This window comes from Diuraphis noxia, unplaced genomic scaffold, assembly GCF_037042655.1.
Source record: "Diuraphis noxia isolate RWA-SAM2 unplaced genomic scaffold, SU_Dnox_SAM2 contig0001, whole genome shotgun sequence".
Lineage (NCBI taxonomy): Eukaryota > Metazoa > Arthropoda > Insecta > Hemiptera > Aphididae > Diuraphis > Diuraphis noxia.
Window position 1 is genome coordinate 32,365,364 of NW_028301711.1, and position 25,929 is coordinate 32,391,292.

The 25,929-nt window shown below is 27.7% G+C and overlaps 1 protein-coding gene across 6 annotated transcripts in view; it reads left to right on the plus strand.

The window, feature by feature from the left end:
- The window catches only part of nrm (neuromusculin), a 61,920-nt gene that overhangs the window by 22,318 nt on the left and 13,673 nt on the right, over positions 1–25,929 (plus strand). For all 6 annotated transcript variants that reach the window (XM_015507746.2, XM_015507751.2, XM_015507749.2 and 3 more), the window contains exons 2-12: positions 4,804–5,023; positions 16,771–16,925; positions 21,925–22,194; positions 22,336–22,527; positions 22,635–23,095; positions 23,228–23,378; positions 23,450–23,729; positions 23,804–24,168; positions 24,288–24,887; positions 25,309–25,656; positions 25,730–25,895. In XM_015507746.2, the coding sequence (XP_015363232.2) occupies positions 4,804–5,023; positions 16,771–16,925; positions 21,925–22,194; positions 22,336–22,527; positions 22,635–23,095; positions 23,228–23,378; positions 23,450–23,729; positions 23,804–24,168; positions 24,288–24,887; positions 25,309–25,656; positions 25,730–25,895 (3,208 nt within the window). The remainder of the gene's footprint in view (positions 1–4,803; positions 5,024–16,770; positions 16,926–21,924; positions 22,195–22,335; positions 22,528–22,634; positions 23,096–23,227; positions 23,379–23,449; positions 23,730–23,803; positions 24,169–24,287; positions 24,888–25,308; positions 25,657–25,729; positions 25,896–25,929) is intronic.

Genomic DNA, 25,929 nt, shown 5'->3' on the forward strand with positions numbered 1-25,929 from the left:
ATATATGTAGCAGACACAGTGCTATATCATAATAAATGACTGCAGACGAGTATAGAATTATTCCTATCCAAGAAAATATACGAGTATAATATAGGTATTCTATAATTGTATTATAAACGGCTGATAAAATAATCTCATAATATTTGATGATCTGGGGATATTTAATGGCTATAATAGGGTGAGAGACACCCTCATGCGAGAGGCCTGTGGTATCAGGCTAACGATATGAGTCAATATACATCACCATAATTTATAACACAAAGTCCCATCAGGACCTACTAAACCTCGAAATTTCCGAAAACCTCAACTATTCATCCCTCGGGGCTACGACCAAACCCTGCGCAGATCAAAACAATTCAATAAAACAATTTATACAATAATGTGATTTAAAGATGCAATGCCTTTACCCCTTAAAATCCACCGAAAATCTTCCATACTGTTTTTTTCTTATTTTTATTTTTCAAATACCTACTTATTACCTTTTCTGTAAAGTATCCAACATTTCATTAAAGTAATATGCAAATACAACGTGACAATAATGTATTGCATATATTGAGATCGATAAAGAAAAAAAAATAATTGACGATCATATTATACTATTATATGGTGCATTGTTTGCCTTTGCGGGACAGCGGTGGGTGCATAACATGTTATTAATTACTTGTGCACCGGCATTTAAAAAAAATGATTTTCAACAGAGTAGATAAAAATTATTTCATCCAAAATTTGAGCTTGACGGGTAAAGCTATTATGTATATTATGTTATACATGTTTCGTATATAATAGGTATAGGGGAGTATTGTGATACATATTATATTATATATTATTATTGTGCTCGTGTGATTTATAATAATTATTCGTCGTCGAAAAAGAACCGTGTAGGTACGACGTGCGTATATTACATTATATAACATAACGACGTCGTTAGCGCCCGTTTAACCGCGGCGGTGTGATTTGACTTGACAGAGGTTGCGGTACCCATATACGCGCGCATAAGAATATTTTTACATAAAAACCTAGTGGAATATAAATTTGGAGTGTTATAAATAATAATAATAATAATATATTCGTAAACTCGATACCATTAACGTATACTTGCGCACACAACCTGCAAAACGGCGATTTATCACGAGGCGCAGTTGTGCATTTATATTCACATATTATAAGTATCGGTAGCACAGGACAGATAGATGGTAGGTGGACAGATGTGACTATACCGACCAGCAGCTACAATAATAATATATATCATAGTTGTAGCTACCTATATATAATAATAATATTTCAATAATATAGACATTATTATTGTCAAAAGTTAATATGATGCACAATGTAATAATTATTGTGTGCCGCTGCAGGTGTCTGCGGTTTTAACACCGCGATTGTTTGAATAGGTAAATAAACATATACATGTGTATGTTTAAACGGAGATTATATAATGTTACGGCGACGACCGCGACGACGACTTACCCTCGTATTGTGTGTACACACGCACACCTATAATATATATATATATATTACAATATAATACGATGTATACTGCACATTACACAATGTAGTAAGCCCGCGAGTACATGTGGGTGCGTGGGTGTATGTATAACCTGCTACCTTCTAACCGATGTGGGCTCTCGTGTATATAGCTATATTATTATAATACATGTATATATATCGCCGGGGTATAAATTTACGAATAAGTTTATTCGGACGAGGACGAGAAATACGACCGGGCGAGCATCTCGGAATTACTTCGACTACCGCGTTATATATTATATACGGCCGTCGCTGCCGCCGACCCGCCCAATCCCCGACGCCGCGCGCCGAAACGCAATGAACGTCGCGCGTAAAGTTTCCGACGGCACCCCAATAACTTACACGCCGAGGGAAACCCATCGCCGACCGACCTTTTGCCGGGTGTCGTATACGCACATCTATATATTACACTCAACGGCCGTCGTCGTCGGATGTATAGGTATATATATATAGATTATATAGGTATATAAGTATAGTTTTAGGTACCTATATACTCTGCGCCATCTCTTTACATATATATATATATATATATATATATATATATATATATATATATATATATGTATACGTCCATAACGTCGGGACGAGACTATAATGTCGTTATATTGTATAGAATTCGCCGGAAAACGCAATCGTATACGTGAGAGCGCCATCGCCTGTGTGCCGAAGTTGTATCATATATACATATATAGGAGTCCATACATACATGTTTTTAAATGATATATTAAACGTGCACTGTATCGTGTATATCGTATATAATATATATTTATAAGCCTGCGGCTGATGTCTGTATAAAAGCATATACTACTACTATTATTATTATTATTATTATTATTATGTGTACATTTCAAAGAACGATCCAATTATGTGATGTCGTTTATTTGAACACCTTCAATAGTGTATATTTGACGCCTCAGTAACTGCATAATATTAAACACACCGATGATGGGCTTCGTTACCGTTTTATTCTATTTTTCTGCAATTATCGCGTCTTCTGCTATATAGTCGTTTGGTTGCGGTGTATGACACCAATGTAATTGTAAATTACAATTTATATTATGATTAACTTTTATTTACCACGATAATCGAATCTGAAATTCCGTGTTATCTTTTCGTTACACGCTCACATCAGTTTTTTCAGCAAAAATAAATTGCTCCGATTTCAGAGCTCGGATGTCTTTTGCACTAAAAATTACTTTTAGAATTAATCACGTTGTAAACACTCGTAAAATTATACATACAATGCTCTAAGAAATATTAAAATTAACAATACAGTCACGATAAATGTATACCTAAACCTAATTAATGTTATTTCGTATAAATTGCGAAAATAAATCAAATTAATGCGGCCAAAAAAAATCAATATTCTATAAAGCTTTATAATGATGTTGATTTCTGTGTAATATATTTTTAATTACAAAATACAAGCAATAATGGATAATAGACGTCTGGGGTATGCGCATAATGAATAATTAATTATTAGAACAATATGTCATGTTTATGATTGATTCGGGGATACCATACCAACACACAATATAATTTCTTTTAGCCAATACTTTTTTATCTAATTTAAATTAGATATTAAAAACAATTAGAATTATGTAATAACAAAGGAATTAATAGTAATAATACAGTGATATAAGTAGAATAGTTTTAATATTAACCGAGCCCAATATATATGACGTAGGTATGATATACTGCAGAGAGAAGGACCACCGCAACGATTTTCAGCAATGCATAAATATATAATATGGGTTAAAACTAAATATAACCATAATATTATATACTTATATAGTACACACAATAAATCATTTGGCGACCACTCGTCGCGTAATACAATACGTAATCACGACTGTTGTTCCCATTTCCATCATCCCTCCGATTCTCTAGTGGGTGTATAATAATAATAATATACGTGATGATATACTATTACAATAATACCACGTGCTAGGTTATTCGCAATAAATGAACTGGGTGGTGTTATTATTGTTGTTATTATTATTATTATAAATCGTTGCTGCAGGTGGCTATAATATTGTATATACAACGGAGCGGGAAAGTAGTCGGCGATAAATATTCTAGAACGATATTATTATTATTATTAATATTATTATATAGAAATCGGAACCGCCGTCGTTAAAATAATCGTTAACAATGATTATATGGCTGCCATGGCTATTTTACCGCCGTTACGCCGGAAAGGAAATAATCCGCTGTACATCGTCTGTGTCCCCGCGATTGGACGGCGGATACGCAGAAGGCCCGGTTGTAACGAAACGGATATCCTTTGAATGGCCCTTAAACGACGTACAATACTAATTTAACGATTTATCTCGATGCTCATTCTGCCACCCCATCATAACCCATCACCGAACCAGCTATAGGTTCGCATACCTACTACACAATAATATTAAGTATATTATACATTTTAATATAATAATTTAATAATATACCACCTCATACTCGTTAATAGATAATAATACAATCGTTATTATATAGCCGATCATATACATTATAACTTTATCGACTAAATGCGCCCAAAATTTAGTTGACTGCAGCGAAATATTGTAATAAACTAATAACTGTATAATTAGGTTGAGATTTTGATGCAACGTCATTTTTTTACTGGAGTTCTAAGACATAGCTTCGTCTTAGCTCCGTCAGTGGGAACTATGTTTTAGATAATACTGATAACTTTTATTTTGCTTTGATTTAAATTTTTCAAGTTCTAGAGCATTTTCCACAAAGCATAGATATTAAAAAAATTTCTAGAATATTAAATAATATTGTATGATATAATAATGATAAATGGTTAAACAGAGACGAACGTGAATTATATTGAGGTAATAACGATCATTGACCGACAACGTTCTCGTTTCTAAAAAAAAATATAAAGAGGCACCAACAATATTTGTATATTGACTTTTCTTTACTATCTTATATACATAGCCAATCATCAGTTGGTATATAATATATTCATATGTACATACAACTCAATTTTCAGTTGTGTGTTTTTTTTTCTTTTCTTGACCTACCACCCTAATTTAAATATGAATTATTAAAAAAGCATATTTTATCAAATTTGAATACCATACTTTTTTATACCTTTTACTCGTATATATAGCATTGAGTAATACATTTTTATAATGAAATCCCGGCCCTAAATATAATAATTTAATGGCCATGTACCTACATTATAATAATATGTAATTGGTCTTACGTATAAACTGTCATTATAAGTTGTCATGATTGATTTGTTTTGTTTGTTTTATACAGGCGAACAGCAAAGTGACATAAACGCACGCATAGGACAGTCAGCGTTTTTACCCTGCGAACTGGAACCCAATAATGTGACCGCCGGATTCGAGATGACCACCCAGTGTGGAACAGTTCACTCTGTGAAATGGTACCGAGGAGCAAGCAGAATATTCCTGTATTCCGGTGGGCCTCGCACGACACAGCCGCACCGAGAAGGGTACACCGACCGATATGACAGGTAAGTCGAACAAAACACCTAGTCGTGGTTAATAATACTTGTATACGAACAACAATACCCTTGGTAAAAAATTGTATTTTTGTAAACACCGATATGTATTTATTTAGTATCTATTTGTTAGACTCATACACCGTTGTTAATTTTTATTCTACTGCAACGGTGTACCTAATGCACTTTATTTTTTCAATTCTGAGTGAAGCGTGAAGTGTATTGGTTGTACTCGACGTGAACACCTTTTCTAACGGAAACAGTGAGCTCGAAAGTTTCACGTATCTCAGACAGGAAATCTTGATGGTATACTTGAAAAGTTATTTTTCGATTTTTTTTTTTTTTTTATTAGTCGTTTGTAAGAGCATAAGAAAAGACTGACAACGAACGTTGATAATTTTCAGGAAAATGTTATGTCGGGTAAAATGTGGGTTTAATAAAAAATTTTCCAAATAAGATGATTTATGTTCTTATTGCTTTCAAATTTAATATCATAATAATTCATAACACTCTGTCGCTATTTTAATCTCTTTAACGTCCAACACTTTGCAGCTCTGCAATTCCAACACGACTTCGTAGTTCTTACAAGTTTAGACTACTGGCATAATCTTTTGACCCTTGGCCATATGTAGGTTATGACATATATTGGTATATGTATACCTAATTTGTATAAGCTATAAACAGGCTCCCGGGAACATCGTTCTCGCCATCTACAATCACGCCGTTGTAATTACAACTTAGGTACAAATTCGTACAATTACAACATAATCTATAATTAGACTGAGAACTTGATGCAATATAATTTGTTTTCTGGTGTTTCAAAACGCTTAGCTCCTTAAGTGGAATTATTTTAGAGTTTATTATAGTGATATATTTTGATTCAAGGCTTTATTTTTAATTTATATTGACAAATATATTAACTATTAGTTATTTTTCATATGTTTTTAGAATATGTTTGTCTTAAATTTGTTTTTAGAACATTTTTCACAATTTTTTTTTAAGTGAATGCGAATTGTAAAACAAAATGTATTGTTTTAATAAAAACCAGTATATTGGTAGCGGTAGACATGATAGTCAGCCAGTTTCAAACGTGTAGTAACAAATACAATGCGCTACTCGTCGTCCGCCACCGCTTAAATATCCATAAATAATTATACAGTTAAGCTGCGATAAAAATAGGTAGGTACTTCTATTACAGTGTCTTCAGAAAAATAAAAAAATGAATTGCACAACTATACGATTACGTTGAATATACATTTTTAAATTGCGAGAAATACATTTTTTAAACGAATTACTTAGTAGTGCATATTTTTAAATCTCCTAGGCATTTTTTGTGATTTTTAAGGCACTAAAATTTAATCCCTACTTTTATAATAATATATGCATATTCGTTTAAGTTCGTAACGCATAAAGTCAACCACGGTGGTTTTATCAGCTGACGCTGACGGGGCTTTTAATTATGCGGCCCCTTCCGTGTTAGGAACACACAATAGCCGGCTAATACATTTGAATGCTGCGAAATCCGTTCGCTGGCCGTCGTATAAGCTATTGACATTATTTGTAGACTAATGCGCAAACCTTCGACAAATCGCCGCCTTTATCCTTCCGATATTCCTATACAGCAACTATACACTTAAGTTATCGTTGTTCCGCGTTTAAAACACGAATATATACATGATTGTTAATTTATAGTACTAAAATATCAATGTTGCTTTGATTAATTTTCCTAACCAAACCACACAAATACACAATGTTAATTGCAATTTGTTTTGTTTATAAGGCTTTATGACGCATAGATTTTTAGACATAAAATAAACTCCACTGATTTAATGATGACACATAGTACTAAAATAAAACTATAAACATATATCTATAGCCTAGAAGTAATATTTTAGACGTTTTATTGTATTTGATTGCAAAATAAAATAAAATAGTAACTCACTAACTATAAAACACGGACGTCGAAAAGCATATTATTTATTAAGTTATTGAATATAAATTAATATTTGAGTTATTATCTGTTAAATACATTGCCACATTGTGTAAAACTAATTGTTAATATTTTCGTTTTAAATAAACTTATTATTGGTTGTAATTTTTAAAATCTCTCTTAATATTAAATTTAAATATTATATAAACAAAAAAAGTAGAGAAAATAGGAAACCTCTGCTGTATAGTAGAAGTCGAGTGTATAACTATCATAATTAAACATGTCACTGTTATCAATAAAGTGTAATGGAATAATGGATGTGTCAAATTTGAATTCAATGATTAATCGTTTCATACGAAAATAACGATTCTGAGCGGAGGCTGTCTATATCGACTGTCAGCATTTTATCATATACATAATATTACCAAACATTGATGACAATTAATATTCTAGTTATTTATTTTGCTATTATATTAATGCGGGATAAACTATAAATAGTCAATATCATTTAATTAGGTGATATAATTTCTTTGAGAGAATGGCATTGTGTGTTTAAAATATAATAATATTATAGATACGTAAAAGTTTCAAATCCTCGCAAAAAATATATTGGACTCCGAATGCTTTAAAACTAGATGGCTAAGTACCTTCAGTATTATTATTAAAAAAAAAAAACTTTAAAACTATAAAACTTATAATATAACCTTGTGATAAATTTTCAGTTTTTGACCAAGTGAAATTATTTTTATCAATAGGTAGGTATTTATATAAAAATAATAACTAAAAAATATCGAAAATTACTATAAGGAGCTCAAAAAGAGTAAAAATATTTTATAAATAATTCTAATAAACATTTATTAAACATTCTAAGACGTAGGTATTTAAAATTATTTGTTTTTGATTTAAAACAAAATAAGAAATTGTTTATAAATTGTTATTTTACGCGTGAATATTCTATTTCATTAAAATATAAACTTAATTTGCATAAAAAATATTTATGGAACTCGTTCAACTTTTTTTTAACCCAATAATAACAATACTTATGAGAAACCTCGTAATATATTTTCAAGGTTTTTGACCGAGCTTTTTTTTCATATCATAGCAAAATAAATACCTTTATCGTTCAACTCAAATCCTTAAAATTTAAAATAAATGGTAATTTATAAATCGTTTGTATTAGGTATCTTGGTAGATACTTAAGTTTTCAATTTTTGTAATCAAAATTTAGATTTATTGAAGACATAAATTGTTTTCATAATTATTTCAATATATTTTAAGGTTATAGAAACAGTTATAAGTATTAGTACTATAGTCTATAAGTCATAATATACAATGATATATTATTTATTTTTGCATAAAATTAAAAGTATAGATATTAATTAATAAATAATTTGTCACATAATTTTTTGATCGTAAATCGTGATGCAAATTAAATAAATGATAGACATTTTTGTTTTATCACTTGTGATTTTTCAAAATTGTATAGAACGCTCACATTTTTAAGACCGATAAAGAATATTAACTATAATTATGTTACGTTATTGGCTTAACACTGAATTAACAGTAGATACATTTTTATTTTAACCATATTTTAAGTTAATTTGATTTTATAAGAAATATATGAAATGATAAATATGTTATATTTCTATAACTTATTCATACTTCATTATGACTAATGACACCTCCCTTGAATAAAAAAAATTCTAGATATACACTAAAATTGTCTCATTACTTTGAGGCATCAAAAGATGAATGGCCAAAGTTATTATCTTATTTAATTACCTATTATTTTGTTTTCCTTGCTTAATGTAGCTTTGACAATCTGCATATATTTATATGGTTAGGTTATATAATAATATAATATGGATTAGTTGTTTTAATTTTAGAAATTAAGTTTTGACACGTCGCAAGAATCTATTAAGTAATTATTCCACAATAATTTGTTTTTTTTTATTCTTGATTACTTTTTTTTTTAAAGAAACCCAGTACCAAGCAATTACACTATTAAAGTATTTCAATAATAATATAATACCTATAATATAATATTGTATATTTTCACACTAAACTCAAGTTAACTTTTTCCAAATATATAATACATACATATATATATTTGTAATATGAAAAATAACAATATAAATTTTTTATTTTTTATTTTTAAACACAATATATCATTAATAATTTATGTTCTCAAAGTATTTTTTCTTAATTATGGGATATGGTTGTTGCAAAATTAGTAGATAATAAATAATTAGGGATTGAAGTTATTACATCTATAGTTGAAATTTTTCTGTATGAATCGAAAATTAATTTAAAATTTTATTTTTTGTTTATTAAACTTTAAGTCTTTCCTTATTTGTGTTCTGGATGTTATCACAAAAATAAAAAATATTATAATAGGAAAACTTGAAAATACATAAAAAATATGCAGTATAATATATATAAAATTTATTCTCCTATAGAAAAGTTCATCAAAATATGTAAATATATATATATATGTGCTTAAAACTTTGCATATACGTTCTTTAAAGTTAATAAAAAAAATTTCCATCCAACTTTAAAAGTAGCATTAACTTAGAAAAAATTCACCATTTAATTATTACATATTATATTCTTTTTTTATTTCTATACGTAATATATTTGGTATTCATTTGCGAAACTTTATATATGTATACCGATCATATCCCGTTATTGGTTTAATAAAAGCACACATCAACAAATATTATAATATACGTAACATATTATTTGAATAGGTAGTTTTATTCTTTTTAATCTTAATTTTTCAAATGTCAATAGGTACTTATTGATGAATAATATATTTGCAATTCGTAAATTATAGGCACACGCAATAAATATTATGATAGACAATACTTCCTAGTTCCTAGGATATATTCTAAACTTATATAGTTTTTATATTAAATATTGATGATATATTTATATATATATTATTATATTATTATATTATTATTATATATATTTTTACCTATATATTTAGTATTCATTAATTGTATAAAACATTGCAAATAAACACTAAACAATTGATTTTGTATTTTATATTTTAAAACCTTTAATAAAAATGTTATGGGTTGGCCATATTGTTGTAGTTCAGAGGATAAAAATTCTAGTCTCATAACGAATTACTAAGATGATTAAATAATATAAGACAGTAATTAAATATATGAGTGTGAAATAATTTTCAAAAACTATCAATTATTTTTATCTCAATTTATTAATTTATAATTAAAAATATTCTTGACATTTGTTTGATTTTATCTTTATAAGATTTCAATTTTATAGTTTATATTGCTATCATATTTTTGGCTCAAAAACAGGTGTTATGTGATATTACTATAGATGAATGATGATTGCGTTACCTCATGAACAAATTACCTATATCAGATTTAAAAATGGGTATAGCGACTAGCGAGTGCCAAGCACGCAATATTATATACATTCGCAAAAAAATGCACTTTTTGCTTTGTGTTTTATTATTATTATGTGACCCATTTTAAAGTAGCGTTTCATAAGAAATCGAAGATTTTTTGATTTGTGATCTGAAGCGACGACGTGACTCACCAAGTGCCAAACATGTAAAATTATTAATTTTCAAAATATGGATTTTTTTATAAATAACATTATAATGTTATTTTATGTACATTGCGTTATGTTATGAATGTATTATGTATAGTTCTTTTTTTAATTTAAATTGAGGTTTTTTTAAAGTTCTTGGCAATAGTTTTAGAAGTAACGTCAAAGCCAGCAGGCGTAGTTAACCGTTGAACAATGGCATAATGCCCATGTTTTCAGTATAATTATACTGTACTATATACTAATACTTATAATATTTATGAGATAAAAACTGATAAATACTTTAACATTAATCGATATAAATACATCTTCGTCTTATGTCTATAAAATTAAATTTTCGGAATTAAGGATTTCACAGTTATAATCAATATCTATTTATAATACTATCAATTATACGTATACGTATATCTATAGGCATTTTAAGATTTGCACACGGTAACAATTTTTTAGTTAGTAAGTATAAAATCTCTACAAAATGCTTATACTACGCGTATGATTAAGAATATTGACACATAATATTTAATTTATTTTTAAGAAAATCAAAAAAAAAAAAAAATTAGTAAACCCAACCACTTTTGGATGAGCTGAGTAAAGCTTAGGATTTATTTGGGAATGAAATGTAAGCATACCTATACCTATTTTATATATCCTTTTACAAAATTATATATTTTATAAATTAATATACTACGCTTATCAATCATAAATGTTAAATTTTCTATTATCTCATCAATAAGTTTGAAGTTTGATTGTATGTCAGGAACATTTTATAATATATATTTATATATTAATTTTTATTGTAAATTTAATGCAACTTTTTGAGTTTAATTTATAATAGTTTGCAATTGACAATATACCTAACTGCGATTGTTCGACAATTGAACATTATATATTATATTATTTTTTTATTATTTTTTATTATCCCGCGGCAACTAAGGCCATTGGGAAGGGGGTAGTACTGTAGGTTCTTATGGAACTGTAGGTTGGTTTTACACGTGGGTGAGAGTTTTGGCAGAATTTTTTATTGGGGCACCCGTAGGTTTCTGCCATGCCCCGAAGTGGGGGATGGCGGCACTTGTTCTCCGGACACCGTGACTTGCCCGATGGTCGAGGAATTATATATTATAATTTCTGGATCAAAATATCAATTACATCGAGAAATATAAAAAAATATATATATATCTGAAATATATTTCATCAAATAATTCAAATAATTATGATAATAATATTATATTTGAAGTCTAGTATTTTATGAAGTTTTGTTGGTTAAAAAATAACTTAAGCTTGTGGAATCGCTTCAGACTAAGTGTTTTCGTATGTTCAAACTTCCAAATAGGTACCGTTAAAATATTTATTCAATGCTAGTTTAATTTTAAGCTTTAAATAATTGCGTTTATTGAAAAGCATAAAACTCTTATATTTTAGTTGTTTTTTATCTTAGCATTATAAAATTTATTATTTAGTGAGCTCTTGTTTACCATAAGCGTAAAAAGAATTTCATTTGTTGATTTAATCATTAAATTCTTGTATTTAAATTTAAACAATAAAATAGACATTTCCAAAAGCTTAAAATGTATTTAAAACATGTTAAACTGCTATAGTATTGCATCTGTTGGTGACGTTAGCAACTATTTTTAAACGTCGGAATACTTTTTATGTGTAGTATTCAAAATACTTAAGAATCTATATTGGTATAATCTACTTGTCAGTACATTAAACATTTTATACATAGTTTTATTCGAAATGGTTTTAAATACAAAATAGAATACTTTCAATATGTAAGTGTATGATATTTAATTTAATGAGTAGTGACATATAATTATTATAGGTACATATATATATAAATTTACCTAAAATCATTCAATTTCTAGTTTAAAATAACTTAACATTGTACACATTTCCTTACTTTAGAAATTGTGTAAAAGGTAAGCATAAATACTATTCAGTTTCATTCAAGATTACATAGGAATGTAATTCAGTTTAAAAAATAAAATGTATTTAATTTAGTTATTTTCACAAAATAATGACGAAATACGAAATTATTATTTTGGAAACATGAAATAATTTTATTGTAATGCAATGATATAATCTTATAATAATAATAATAAATAAAAATATTTATATACCTAAAATATAATAGTTACCTATGTTATTTTTTTATAATATTTCTCACTTAAATATTTTATTGCTCGATGTAGGGTGTACAATCATAGGTAAATGGTTGAACTTTATACTTGATGGTTTTTACTTTTTAGTTATAATCTTAGAAAGATACAATCTAGACCTTTTTAATGTATGGTTAACTCATACTGTGTGTATTCTAATTATTATATTATATTCAATTATTTTCAATGACCATTTAGCAATTTTTTAATCGTAGAATTAATTTTTGTTTCTTATTTATAATTAGATTTAAGTACTATAAATCAAAATTATTGTAAATTTATAAAAAATATATTTGACGCTCAAAATTGTTTCAGTACCTATATAGTATATACCATAATAAATGTTTTTAAAACTAAATTTTAGTATGTTTTGTATATTCTATCCCCAATGAAAATCCATTGGCTTAAATCAATTAATATTTTAGGAGGAGTGGAGTTTTCCATAATTAAACTGATCCATAAGCCATAATCATAAACCCATTATAAATCCATACCTAGTTCATATAACTCTACTTATACTTTTAAATATTTTGTACCTAGCATTAATATTCAATGTTGAACATAGATAATTAAAAATTATAATAATTAGGTTAATGGGTTTTAGAGCTGATTCTACCCGAAAATATTAGTGCATTAGTTACTTCATAACTTAAGTGCTACCTACTCATAAATTATAACTTTATAAGTAGGTATTAAACTATTGGTTCAATATTCAATTATATTAAATATGTGTTCCTATATTTCTACCATCATCAACATTTTTAGAATCTATTTCCCCTTCACAATATAAAATAAACCTATAAATGAAAATTTATAAAAAAAAAGTTATAACATAGAAATCTTAATCGATTATCATAGTATTGTATATCTCAGTGACAATATTATTATAACTAAATACGTTGGTATAATTATACTATTTGTTGATAATTTTAACTCACGGAGTAATCAGATTATAATATGCTAAAAGAATAGTGTCAAACATTAAATATACACACGCTTGTACAGGATATTTAATTTAGAGTTTAGAATACATTTAGTTATGTACGTAGTCAAATTTAAACTTTTTTAAATAGTTATAAACCTGAAAGTTTTCATTAAAATTTTTGATTGGTTGTACAAAAAATCTATTTGATTTTATTAAATGAAAAATAATTCTTTCTTTTGGTTAGCAAATTTATAAATACTTAATTTGAAATTGAAAATTGTGTTATTATTGGTCTAAAGAAATTTTAAAACATCTTTCAACCTCAAAAAATAATCATTTACTTTTGATTAAAATATAATTACTTTGCATACTACACTGATTATAATTATGTACTGCATGTTAAATGTTGTTTGTATTGTTTAAGAATTGTCACATTACTACAAATTTCATTTAATTTCAAGTTTTCATGTTTTAAAAAAACATTTCTTTGCTACTAATTATACTATACTAGTATGCTACACTACCAAATTATAATATAATAAGTTTAATTTGGTTGTTGAGTGTTAACTCTTTCAAAAGTTATTGAAGTCATCTTGAATGTTGAAGCTTTTCAGCAAGCAGTTCAAATAATTCTTGTGTGAAATGATCAAACCCATGCACACTTCAAATTGTGTCATAATAAACACAAAACGCTTATATACAGAACTACAATAATTAGTGGTTAAGGAGATTATTTAAAAGGCATAAATATTTTTTTTCTACAGTGCTCTCATGAGTTATACATATTTTTTTTTTTAAGACGTTTGACTCTGGAAACTTAGGTAGCTTAGCAATTCACCGTTTAAAGAAAAATTGTCTTTATTAATAAAAATAATTTTGAGAATATATATAGCCTACACTATAGAAGGCATCACCAAATGTATAATTAAATAAACGATTTTCTGTACTATACTTTTATTACATACAGGCAATAATTATTTATTTTTTTGCATATGACTTCATTATTTCTATTTTACCTATTTTATAATAAATATTTAAAAAATAAGTGAAAATAATAAAGATAATATGACATGTGTTTGGTTCACTTACTTTTATGCACGAGTGCGTGACGTTAATGTGATAGTGGTAGATTGTATTATATAATGTTTATATATACAATATAGGTACACATTATAAGGTGCTCAAAAAACTCTTAAATATGTCTTGAACACAAATTAGCTGGGCACTGTAAACTGCATTCAAAAGAATTTTTTTAATCTTATACATTCTTATTTTTTTAACTTTAGTGTTTATACATGTTTTATATTTGGGATAGATACTAAAATTTTGTCAGTTTTATATGTACCTATGTACTCGATAAAATTAAAAATTAACACCATTCTTTTTTTCCCTATGCCAAATTATTAAATATTATTTTCACTCTTATGACTCTTATGATAAGAAAATACAGAAGCCAAGAAATTCTAAAAATATACTCAGTCTTGTTCTTCTATCTGTGCCTCAGGCGTTTCGCTCAAGTGGAATAAGTTAGATATTATAGTATTATTTTTAATTTTTAAACAAATAAGTACTAATTTATTCTTAACTATTAAGTAATATACACATTTAATATATCAGATTAAAAATAATATCTAAGTACCTATTTCACGGATTAAACATTTTGTTCTTTTAAACTGTAATAAAAACTAAATAGTTTCATTAACTAAAAAGTTAAAATACTTAAGTTTTAGAAACACAATTACAGCATACAAATGTGAAATGTTAAACGTTTTAATTACAATGAGTTTCATGATTATTTTGGATTTTCGTTTCACAAAAAACTAAATAATCTTTTAAAAATAAGATAACATAATATTATATATAACATTTTATGAAGATTATACAACACAGATGGTTTAAAGATATAAGTGGTTTTTTTGTTGCTTGTATTTTTATTTTTAATATAAATAATTATTTTAAATTTTGTTTACAATATACATACATCACCTATACATTATAATTCATTATTTAAAAAATCTATACTACAAAATCAGTTAAAATATGATGACTGTGGCATACTGCATAAATGCAAATATTGAAGTTACTCACACAGTCACATGTCATACAACTAAAAACTGCGTACCTATATAAAATGTGTTTATTACAAATTAAATATTGATATGGATCCCTGCTACGTATTATTATTTATTTTTATCTATATACAGCTTGTACCTAAGCTAGTTATAGATAAATATGTTATGTTATATTATATTCTACATATAAATATTGGATATATATTATATATATTATTTAATTACTGTAATTTTTGATAATTATCTTATTATTTCAATACAAATTATTTCAAATTGTTTCTTACTGGAATATGGTTTTATCAATTTAAAGATTTTAACGAAATATTGCGATAAATCTATTGGTTTTAGTTTAATTATGATTTTTAGCTTTTATATACCTATATATTGTATGGCGAGCACTTACTTGGGCATTAGCCAATAACAAAGCTCCAGTTTCGAGTATATTCCAATTGGAAATCTAGTGTAGTTGGTACTTAAGAAGAGGTAATTTTTCAATTTTCTTAGCAGTTTCGCAAAAACGAAAGAAAAACTGCAACTGACAACCGTAGTCTAAGCATATCAAAGAACTCTCAAAGAGCACGTTTTTATCGACCTTTACTACAAACTGTTTTTTTTTTTTTTTTTTTGATTCGATGATTTATTTTCGAATGTATATAGTGATAATAATACTTCTTCACCCATGCTGGCGAAGCGAGTATCCGGTCTACGTATCCTGTCCGGCTTTTTATAATTGAATTTGTATATAATGGACGTCTGAATTAATTTTTTTATTCAGTTAAGGAAAGATATATTTCCATTTTGAAGGGGACTATGGTGTAACTTAAATATGTATGCATAAATTGTAGTTATAATAATATTAAAGTAACCGTATTAAAAAAATCCCACTTCAATGAAAAAAAGGTGTATCTACCTAAATATTGTATATTATTTCCATAGTAGGTACTTATACCACTATGTAAATTTTTACAATAAATGAATATGAGTACATTTATGATTTTTCAAATGACGCAGTTGTTTGTTTAACATGCAAATGGCGCAGGTTAATAATTATATTATAATATATATATATATTTTTTTTTTGACAGATCGTATTGGAGTACGGAACCAAATTCAACTTTGGGATTCTTGGTAATGGACAATATAACAGCACTCGATGAAGGTGTATATAAATGTGAGATCACGTATACAAAAGTACACGAAGGTTGCAACATAGTTCAGTTTATAAATCTAACAACTTACAGTAAGTTTGAAAATCAATTAATTTATTGTATTACAACAATAAGTTACTAAGAAACTAAGTAAAAAAAATCTTGAAATTCACCAATCATTTTATTGGTTAAGTTATTATTATTTAATTAACTAATATATTTTTACATATTGAATTTAACCAACCATCTTAATTGTTGACATAAAAAAATCCATTTCACTATTATGATGATGTATAAAATGATCAGGTAACACTTTAATATAACACGAAGTTATCAACAGTTTGACGATAGGTACATTGTGTCTTGAAAAAAATTTTAAAAAGTTTCAAACTTCCATTTTAATTAATATTATGAAAATATTATGAATAACAAATAATACAAAACTATAAATAGTAAACTGTGTTTGAACTTAAATGCGCTTATTGTAATTTAATAGAGAAATTACATTTATTTTAAAAATGTAAAATTTAATATAAAAAATAATCTATAAATAAGACCTAAACTATATGTGTACCATACTTATAGAGTATAAAATATAACTTATTTTTATTTTATTTTATCATCATGTTTTTTAGATGTTGTACCTATAAAAGTTTTCAAACTATGCTTGGATCACTAAGCTCGATAATTTAGTTTACGTTTTTAATAAATTTAACATTTTCTTAAAAAAGTTTGAAAACTATTGTTTCTCATCATACTATTTTAGTTTTTGTAAAATAAATCAAAAAATATTAATCATAGAAATTTAAAACACTTCATTGTTTTTTTTTATTTTTATAATAAGTTTCTGTACTTAATAAAATGTTCATAATATTTAGAATTTTAAAAGGATGTTTTGTAAGAAGCATAAATTTACATAAGTTTTCTTTAATCAGTTGAATAATATAAATTTTTTTATGGAGTACGTTTGAAATTCAAATTTTGATAAAAATTGAGATTCTTAAACAAAAAATAACGAATTAAAAATCATAAGTATACATGATTCAAAAATTCTATTCATGAAGACTTTTACGTATTTTATAACATATTACTTTAAACATGTCTCAATGAATCAAAACACATTTTCAAAATATTTAGATAAATTTTATGTTTTTTGACTATTTATACTATACAATACCATAACTTTAATAGTAAAATAAATTACTTAATTAACTTAAAAACACAAGCTAGACGGTATGTCTCTACTCAGAATATTTTAATTGTAATGATTTATCATTGAATTCAAATATTATATATCTATATACTATATAGTGCTGGATCAATGACGATGTATATTCGACTCCTATTGTATAGCAGAGCGGTTACCTACTTCCCACCTTTTTTGTATTAATAAGGGAGTTATAGTTTTTATTCTAGGGCAAGTAATAAATATATCATCAATTTATATCAACATATATTTTAACTTATATATGTGATTATTGAACATGTAAATAAAATTATCATTATTGTAGGGCTAAAATTGTATAGCAATAGCTCAATATTTATAATATCGATTTGAAGTTGATTTTTTTTTTTGCTTTCCAAAAAAAAAAAAAAAATGTAAGATTAAATACTTCAATTTTTAGTTATATATTTCATAATTAAATCAATATTTATGATCTGAACATATTCACATATAAATATGGCTAAGATACATTAATCAATCGATATCCCCCCTCCCGAAAAAAAATTCTTCGGTGACACATAGTTTTCTGACTCATTTACGTATTATTTTAGACTCTGAACGAAGTGATGAATGTATTGATTTTACAATGATGTGTGTTTTTTTTTTTTTTTTGTGTCTGTGTACAGCATAACTAGTCGAAATAATGCTTCGATTTCAAACTTTGGGGGTGGTTTCCGATGTAAAAGTGAAGATGGACCTTGGTGCATTATAGAGGTCAAAAGTAAAAATTTTCCAACAGTTTTCAAAAAAATCGAGAAAAACAAAAAAAAAATGACAGAAAAACGGAAATTTTTACGCAAAATCAGTTTTCGACCAAATCGATTTTTTTATATGGTTGTAATTCAAAAACTAATCACTGTAAATGCTTGAAATTTTCACCAAATGTTTATGGTAGGGCTATCTATATACAGTTTATACTGGCTATAGAGAAAACTCGAAGCATTATTATAGGAAAAATTTTAAGTGCGTTTGAATTTTAAATTTTTACGAAATAGCGTACCGATAACGATTTATCCTGAAACGATTTTAAATATTTGTTATTATTCAAAAAGTATAAGTCCTAGATACTTGAAAATTTTACCAGTTATTAGGATTGGTATTTTCTTTACATGATTTAATTTTCAAAATATTTTGACTTTTTTTGAGATATTTATAGATGACTGAAATTTTCAATTTGTCTGAAAATTTTTTTTGAAATGTCGATAAAATTTTTTTGGCCCTATCAAAATACTTGAAAATTTAATACGAAGTTCCTCATAGGTTATTCTTATAGTGATTAAAAAATTATAAGAATACATAGGCACTATTTTTTTTTTATAAGCGTTTATAGTTCAAATTTTTACGAAATCTGTCGAAAATGCGAAAATTTGCAAATAATTTTGAAGCTGGAAAATCATAAAATTTTTTTTGTTTATAACTAAGGATTAAAAATACAAAAATAAGTTTTCCATAACTTTTCCTTTAAAGTAGTTATAGAGACAACTCGAAGCATAATTATAGGACAAATTTTAAGTGCGTTTAAATTTTTACGAAATAGTGTTACGATAACGATTTATCCTGAAACGATTTTAAATATTTGTTATTATTCAAAAAGTATAAGTCCTAGATACTTGAAAATTTTACCAGTTATTAGGATTGACATTTTCTTTACAAGATTTAATTTTCAAAATATTTTGACTTTTTTTGAGATATTTATAGACGACTGAAATTTTCAATTTGTCTGAAAATTTTTTTTTGAAGTGTCGATAACAACTTTTTGGCCCTAACAAAATATTTGAAAATTGAATAAAAAGTTCCTCATAAGTTATTCTTATAGTAATTAAAAAATTATAAAAATACATAGGCACAATCTTTTTTTATTACCATTTGAAGTTCAAATATTGACTTAATACGTAAAAATTATGGCAATGTTCAAATTATCTTACATAGAAATTCATAAAAATTTTTCTTTTTAGATCTAAGATTTGAAAATTTAATACAAGGCTCCTAACATATTTTTACAATAGCAGTTGAAAAATAAAAGAAATATATAGTCACAAATTTTTTTTATAATAATTTACAGTTCAAAATTTAATTAAATACATAAAAAATACCGCAATGTTCAAATTATCTTAGATAGAAATTCATAAAAGTTTTTACATGCATTCAAATTTTAATTTTGACAACATACGTAAAAATCACGAAAATTTGTAAATTATTTTATTCTAGAAATTCATAAAAAATTTTCCTTTTATACCTAAGATTTGAAAATTTAATACAAGATTCCTTACAAATTTGTCAATCTTTATCACAAAAAAAATTGTCCACCGGAAATTCAAATTAAATTTTTATTATCATTTGAATTTCAAATAATGACAAAAATTCGTCAAAACCATGAATATTTGCAAATTATTTTGTAGTTCAAAATTCATAATATTGTTTGTCTTTATATCTAAGGTTATAAAATTTAACACCAAGTTTTCCATAAGTTTTGCTTCAAATAGCTATATAGAAAATTTGAAGCATCATTATAGGAAAAATGTTTTGAGCGTTTGAGTTTTAAATTTTTATGAAATCGCGTAATGATAACGATTTATCCTTAAACCAGGTATATGTATAATGTACATCTATGATAATATAAGGTATCATGAATTATGATGACTACACTAATTGATTAACCATGCCATATGCAAAATGCGTCTTAATTGAAAAATAAAATATTTGTTTCAAAATAGAATATATGACAATATTTAAATATAATATATCCTAGACTGACAAACCGTTCAGAATCGTTTTTCGTATACAATGATACCTATCATTGCATTCAAATTTAATCCCATCCATTACAATAACCTACTGTACAGCAGAGCGACATCCACGACTTACCCGCTTATTTTATATTTGTTTGGATGTGTAAAGTGATCCATAGTCTTTTTGGCAATCTTCAGTAATTAGGTAAATTATTTATATTCGAGAAAAAGGTATGACCTCTAAGAGATTTCGTTCATTGTTTTGAACGTTTGAGATAAAATTAAGTTTAATTCGGGAAAAATTGAGGAGCTTTAATGTTTTCCTGGAAGCAGATTGTTGACAACATTTGTACCGTCTATGTAATTAGTGTTGATGGTAAAGTAAAATCCTAAAATATAATAAGTATATCAAATATATAGGTACTTACAGGCTACAGATAATAGATTATATTTAGTAGAGGCTCTTACTAAATGAATTTGTCGAAAGAGATTTTCAAACGTATAAGAAGTTGAATGCGTGTGTTTTCAGTTTAGTTTGCCCGCTTTTATTTAAGAAAAGAGCAAAGGGATACATCACTTTATAGTTTCTTTTTTTTTTTGTGTATGTCTAACAAAAGTTGTTCAAGCTGTTCAGTGGTATAAATAATTGGTTTTGACTTACTGAAATGGTTTAATATAAAAATCAATGGTTTTAATATCCGTACTTGAAAATTAAAAAATAAATGTAATTCGCTATCGTTTGATTTAAAAACTTGAAAACAAATTATCTTTGTAGTTAATGAGAAATATTTTTTTATTAGTAGATTTTAACAATTAATAATCAATGTTATTCACATTAAAGTAAATAATATAATAGATAGCATTAACTTGAGTAGTTTTAGTCTATAATTAACACGATTAAAAATGTAAATATTTTTGAGATCAACAATACAAATTGTGCGCTGTTTAATTAAAATGAAAGTAGATAAATATATTGAATTAAGAACGTGTGTATGAATAGAAACTAATATCCAATAAAAATGCTTTTGGTTTAAAACGTTATCTATTAAACATTATTACAATTTAATAAACTAAGTAAATATGTTTTTACATTATAAATATCATACATTTTAACATTTTTTTTATTTCTATTTTTAGCTGACCCTGAATCAATCAGTGTTGGCACATATGCTGAACTCGGTGATCCTTCAGCGCACAATTACATAGATCCTACATCAGATTTTTACGATGACAAAAATAGCGATCCAAAATTTGGTATTATGAAAAAGTTGACATCTGGAGCAATCGTGGGTCCAGTTGATGAAGGAAATAAAATACGTCTGGTATGTCGTGCAGGCCGTGCCAGACCTATACCCCAAGTCACGTGGTGGCAACATAGTCGTGGTCCAATTTATGATACTGATTTAGGTAATATATTTTAATCCAACACTTGGAAAAATAAATAAATTCTATTAATTTCCATCATAATGATAATAATATATTTGACAAAAATGTCTTCTCGTTTATAATAATATTGTAGAATAATGTATACATTCTTGCTATTTCCAGTTGATTATCAATTTCGCAAAGTAGATTCCGATATGTCTGACGACGTTTTCTCATACTCGGGATTATGGGTTGCACAGAGTATTCTTACCGTTATCGGGAAGAGAGGTGCAAATGGTAGATATGAATGTCGAGTAAAAACGGCGACTGATTCATCACCAATTCTAACATCTAATGTTGAAGTCACTGTAAACGGTATGTAATTTATACTTGAAATAAAGAGTAAAGCCATATATGATGATATAACCTAGTATTCTCTAGACGACGATAAAAAACAAATATTTTCTACATACACTTTTCAGTAAGTCCATACTCAGTTGAAATGTCCACATCATCATCAGGCGCCCCAGTAACTAAGGTTTCTAAAGTCGACGATCGTTATAAGCCTCAAAATAGCGAACCTGATAGAAATTCCGGTGGCGTGGTTTACGCAGAAACTACAGAAGGCCAACCGTTAGTAATTCGGTGCGCGGCCCGTGGAGCCCGTCCTCAAGCAAACGTGACATGGTATTATTATTATAAGGATCAAGAAAATGATGGTGACAATGATTACGGAAGTGGGATAAGAAATGAACAAAATGTTCGTGCACCTCCTGTCCAATCGTCAAAGCACGGAGCACCCGTTATGTTAGGAAACAGCCAGCAAAATGGGGGGTCTACAGCTAGATCTCCCAGTGATTATTTGATTTCGGAACAACGACGTATGGAAGGTGGAGCAGAAATCATAGGCCCTGTAGAAATAGCACAGCATACTGAATATCAAGTAAGAACAAATGAAAATTAGAAAAAATAAGAACTTCTAATATATCTTTTATTTTATATTTTCTTCAATATTGAAACGTGGTCATCAAAATTGATAGTTATAATAACACTAATTGTGGGATTTATTTTATAGGCTGATGGCACCCGAGATACGCACAGCCAATTATCAATGGCACAACTTCATCGCCAACAAGACGGTTCTATAGTGCGATGTGATGCATTCAATAATGTTGGTTCATCTCCCAATCAACCCCTCACTGTAAACATGACAATTCGAGTAAAATGTGTGTAAATCTAAACCATGTTTGATTTCGTCGTTTTATAAAATGTTTAAACAATTCAATTTCTGTTTCAGATGTACCGACTGCCTGGGTAGTACCTATTACTGACGGAGAAAATTCTGGTGCGATTATAGAGGACGAAATAAAAAATGAAATAGGTCAACAACGTAAAGGAGGAGTTGATAGTAACAATAATTTCAACCCAGTTGTAACTGACGCTACGTCTAAAGATACAAACGATGGATTGCACTATCAATCAACTTTATACACTGTGGTGGTAAACGAGACTAAAGAATTGAGGCTACATTGTGCATATCACGCAAATCCAGATAAACTTCGAACACCTGTTAAATGGTGAATATTTATTTATTCAGAATACAGAAATATAGATTGCTAATTACTATATTAAATTATGATCTCTTTTATAGGTATCGAGATGGCATTGAGTTACAACTAATTGATGAAGAAGAACCTTCTTCATCAAATCACGGATCATCAGCATCATCGTATGCAGCAGTAACACCAGCTACTGGTGCTGGAACGGTTTCAGGATCCTCAAACAGTGCGAATACTAGGTTTCAGATGAATCCTATGGGAAATCAAGCAAAATATGCTCGAGTTAAAGGATTAGTGAATGGAAATGGAGGAATTCATGGAGATGGAAATGGTGAAGATGCGACAATGTTAGTAGTTAGGAGGTTAACACGTTACGACTCGGGCCGTTATGAATGTCGGGTAAGAAATTCAGTCGGGGCAGCCAATTCCACAAATTTTGCAAACGTTCGTGTTCAGTGTATGTATAATTGTATATTTATATAAAATATTTACTTTTGAGTCTTAAGTAAATAAAACTATAAAACAAAATTAAATTAAAAAGGATTGAAATGTCTTAATTTTCTGTGCTTATTACAGATACACCTAAGGTAAAATTGCACGTTATCCTAGACGATTCACTCGACGATAATCAAACTTCGTCAACAACGAGCAGTAGTATTAACAATAATAATATGGTTGGGTCAAATCCAGTTGTATTAGAATCAGAACATCGCAACGTTACACTTCGATGTGCCGTAGAATTAGAACAGGATCAGCAAAATATTGAAGACATCAACAACGACCCATCATTGAATTTAACATCAGTTCATTGGTATTGGAATGGCGTACAAATGCAGTTGCCCAACTGTACTAGGTCATCGGATAGTAGTGATATTTTTGGAGACGAAGATGACGAAGATGATGATTTCGATACGGATAATAATGATAATGAGAATAATGCCTTGGGTTTGAACTATGATACCAGCGAACCACGTGGAGAAGGAGAATATGACTCATATGCTGTTGATAATGACACAAGAAGACGCAATAAAAAGCAAAGAAGAGTGGTGTGCACCGATAGAGAACTTATTTTAGTAAATGTGACGAAAAATATACATGGAAATTATTCATGCCGAGCACGGAACGCTGCTGGTCTCCTTACTCCGATGTCAGATCAGACACCTCTTATCGTATATTGTAAGCTTACTGCAATTTTAATTTTATGACCGCACTTTTACTTATATGACAAAAAATAAGATAATTTTTAATTTTTAAAAAGCTAACTAATTTTATCATAATTATAGTAGAATATTGATATTTCATTCATTTGATTATATATTAATAGGGGGTATCTTGTTGCTTAATAATACTGTAGAAATAATAAACAATTACTTATACATTTTAATCGAAAAAGAATGCGTCTAATCTTGAATAAAAAATATTAATTATGTCGAAATATATTGTTAAAAAATAATAAATAACAAGATTATACCTAAATTGCAATCACATAATCAAATCTTCAATAATACATTATAACGTATTGAGTATATTATGCTCAAATTTTTTTATCTATATTTTATTTTACTTAAGTTTTTAATTTTTTTTTTTAATTGAATAGTTGCTCCGGGACCGGTGACATTGGAGTTCAGCCCACGACGAGTCATAAAGGGAAGGAACGTCACCTTACGATGCAATGCTCAATTTCTTGGTCGGCCTCAACATCCTACTCGTTACTCATGGTTTCGCGATGGACATCCAGTTTACCATCAAAATCAAGGACTAAATCCTAATATAAATTCTGGAACTGGAATTAATCTTGGCACCAATGGAAATATTGGTGGAGGGAATTTCAACCCCGATTGGTTTGTCGATCATGTATCGTTGGAAACTCGAGCTAATTTTACCTGTTCTGCCTACAACGAAGGCGGGGTCACATATTCCGAGCCTGTATATATTGAGGTTTTCGGTAAGATAACTAAAATATTTATCATATGCAATTATCGAAAATAAAATGCATTAAACATTTCTATTATTTGTAGCTCCACCAAATTACATAACTGGACCTCCACAATATTTAGGAGTGGCTTATAATGCATCGCATGTAAATGCATCGTGTACAGTTGAATGCTATCCTCACTGTACCGTGAACTGGTTACGCCGTGGTGTCCTAATCGATCCAATAAACAACCTAATGGACAAGGAAAGGTATAAATGTTTTACATTTTATAATTAATGTAAA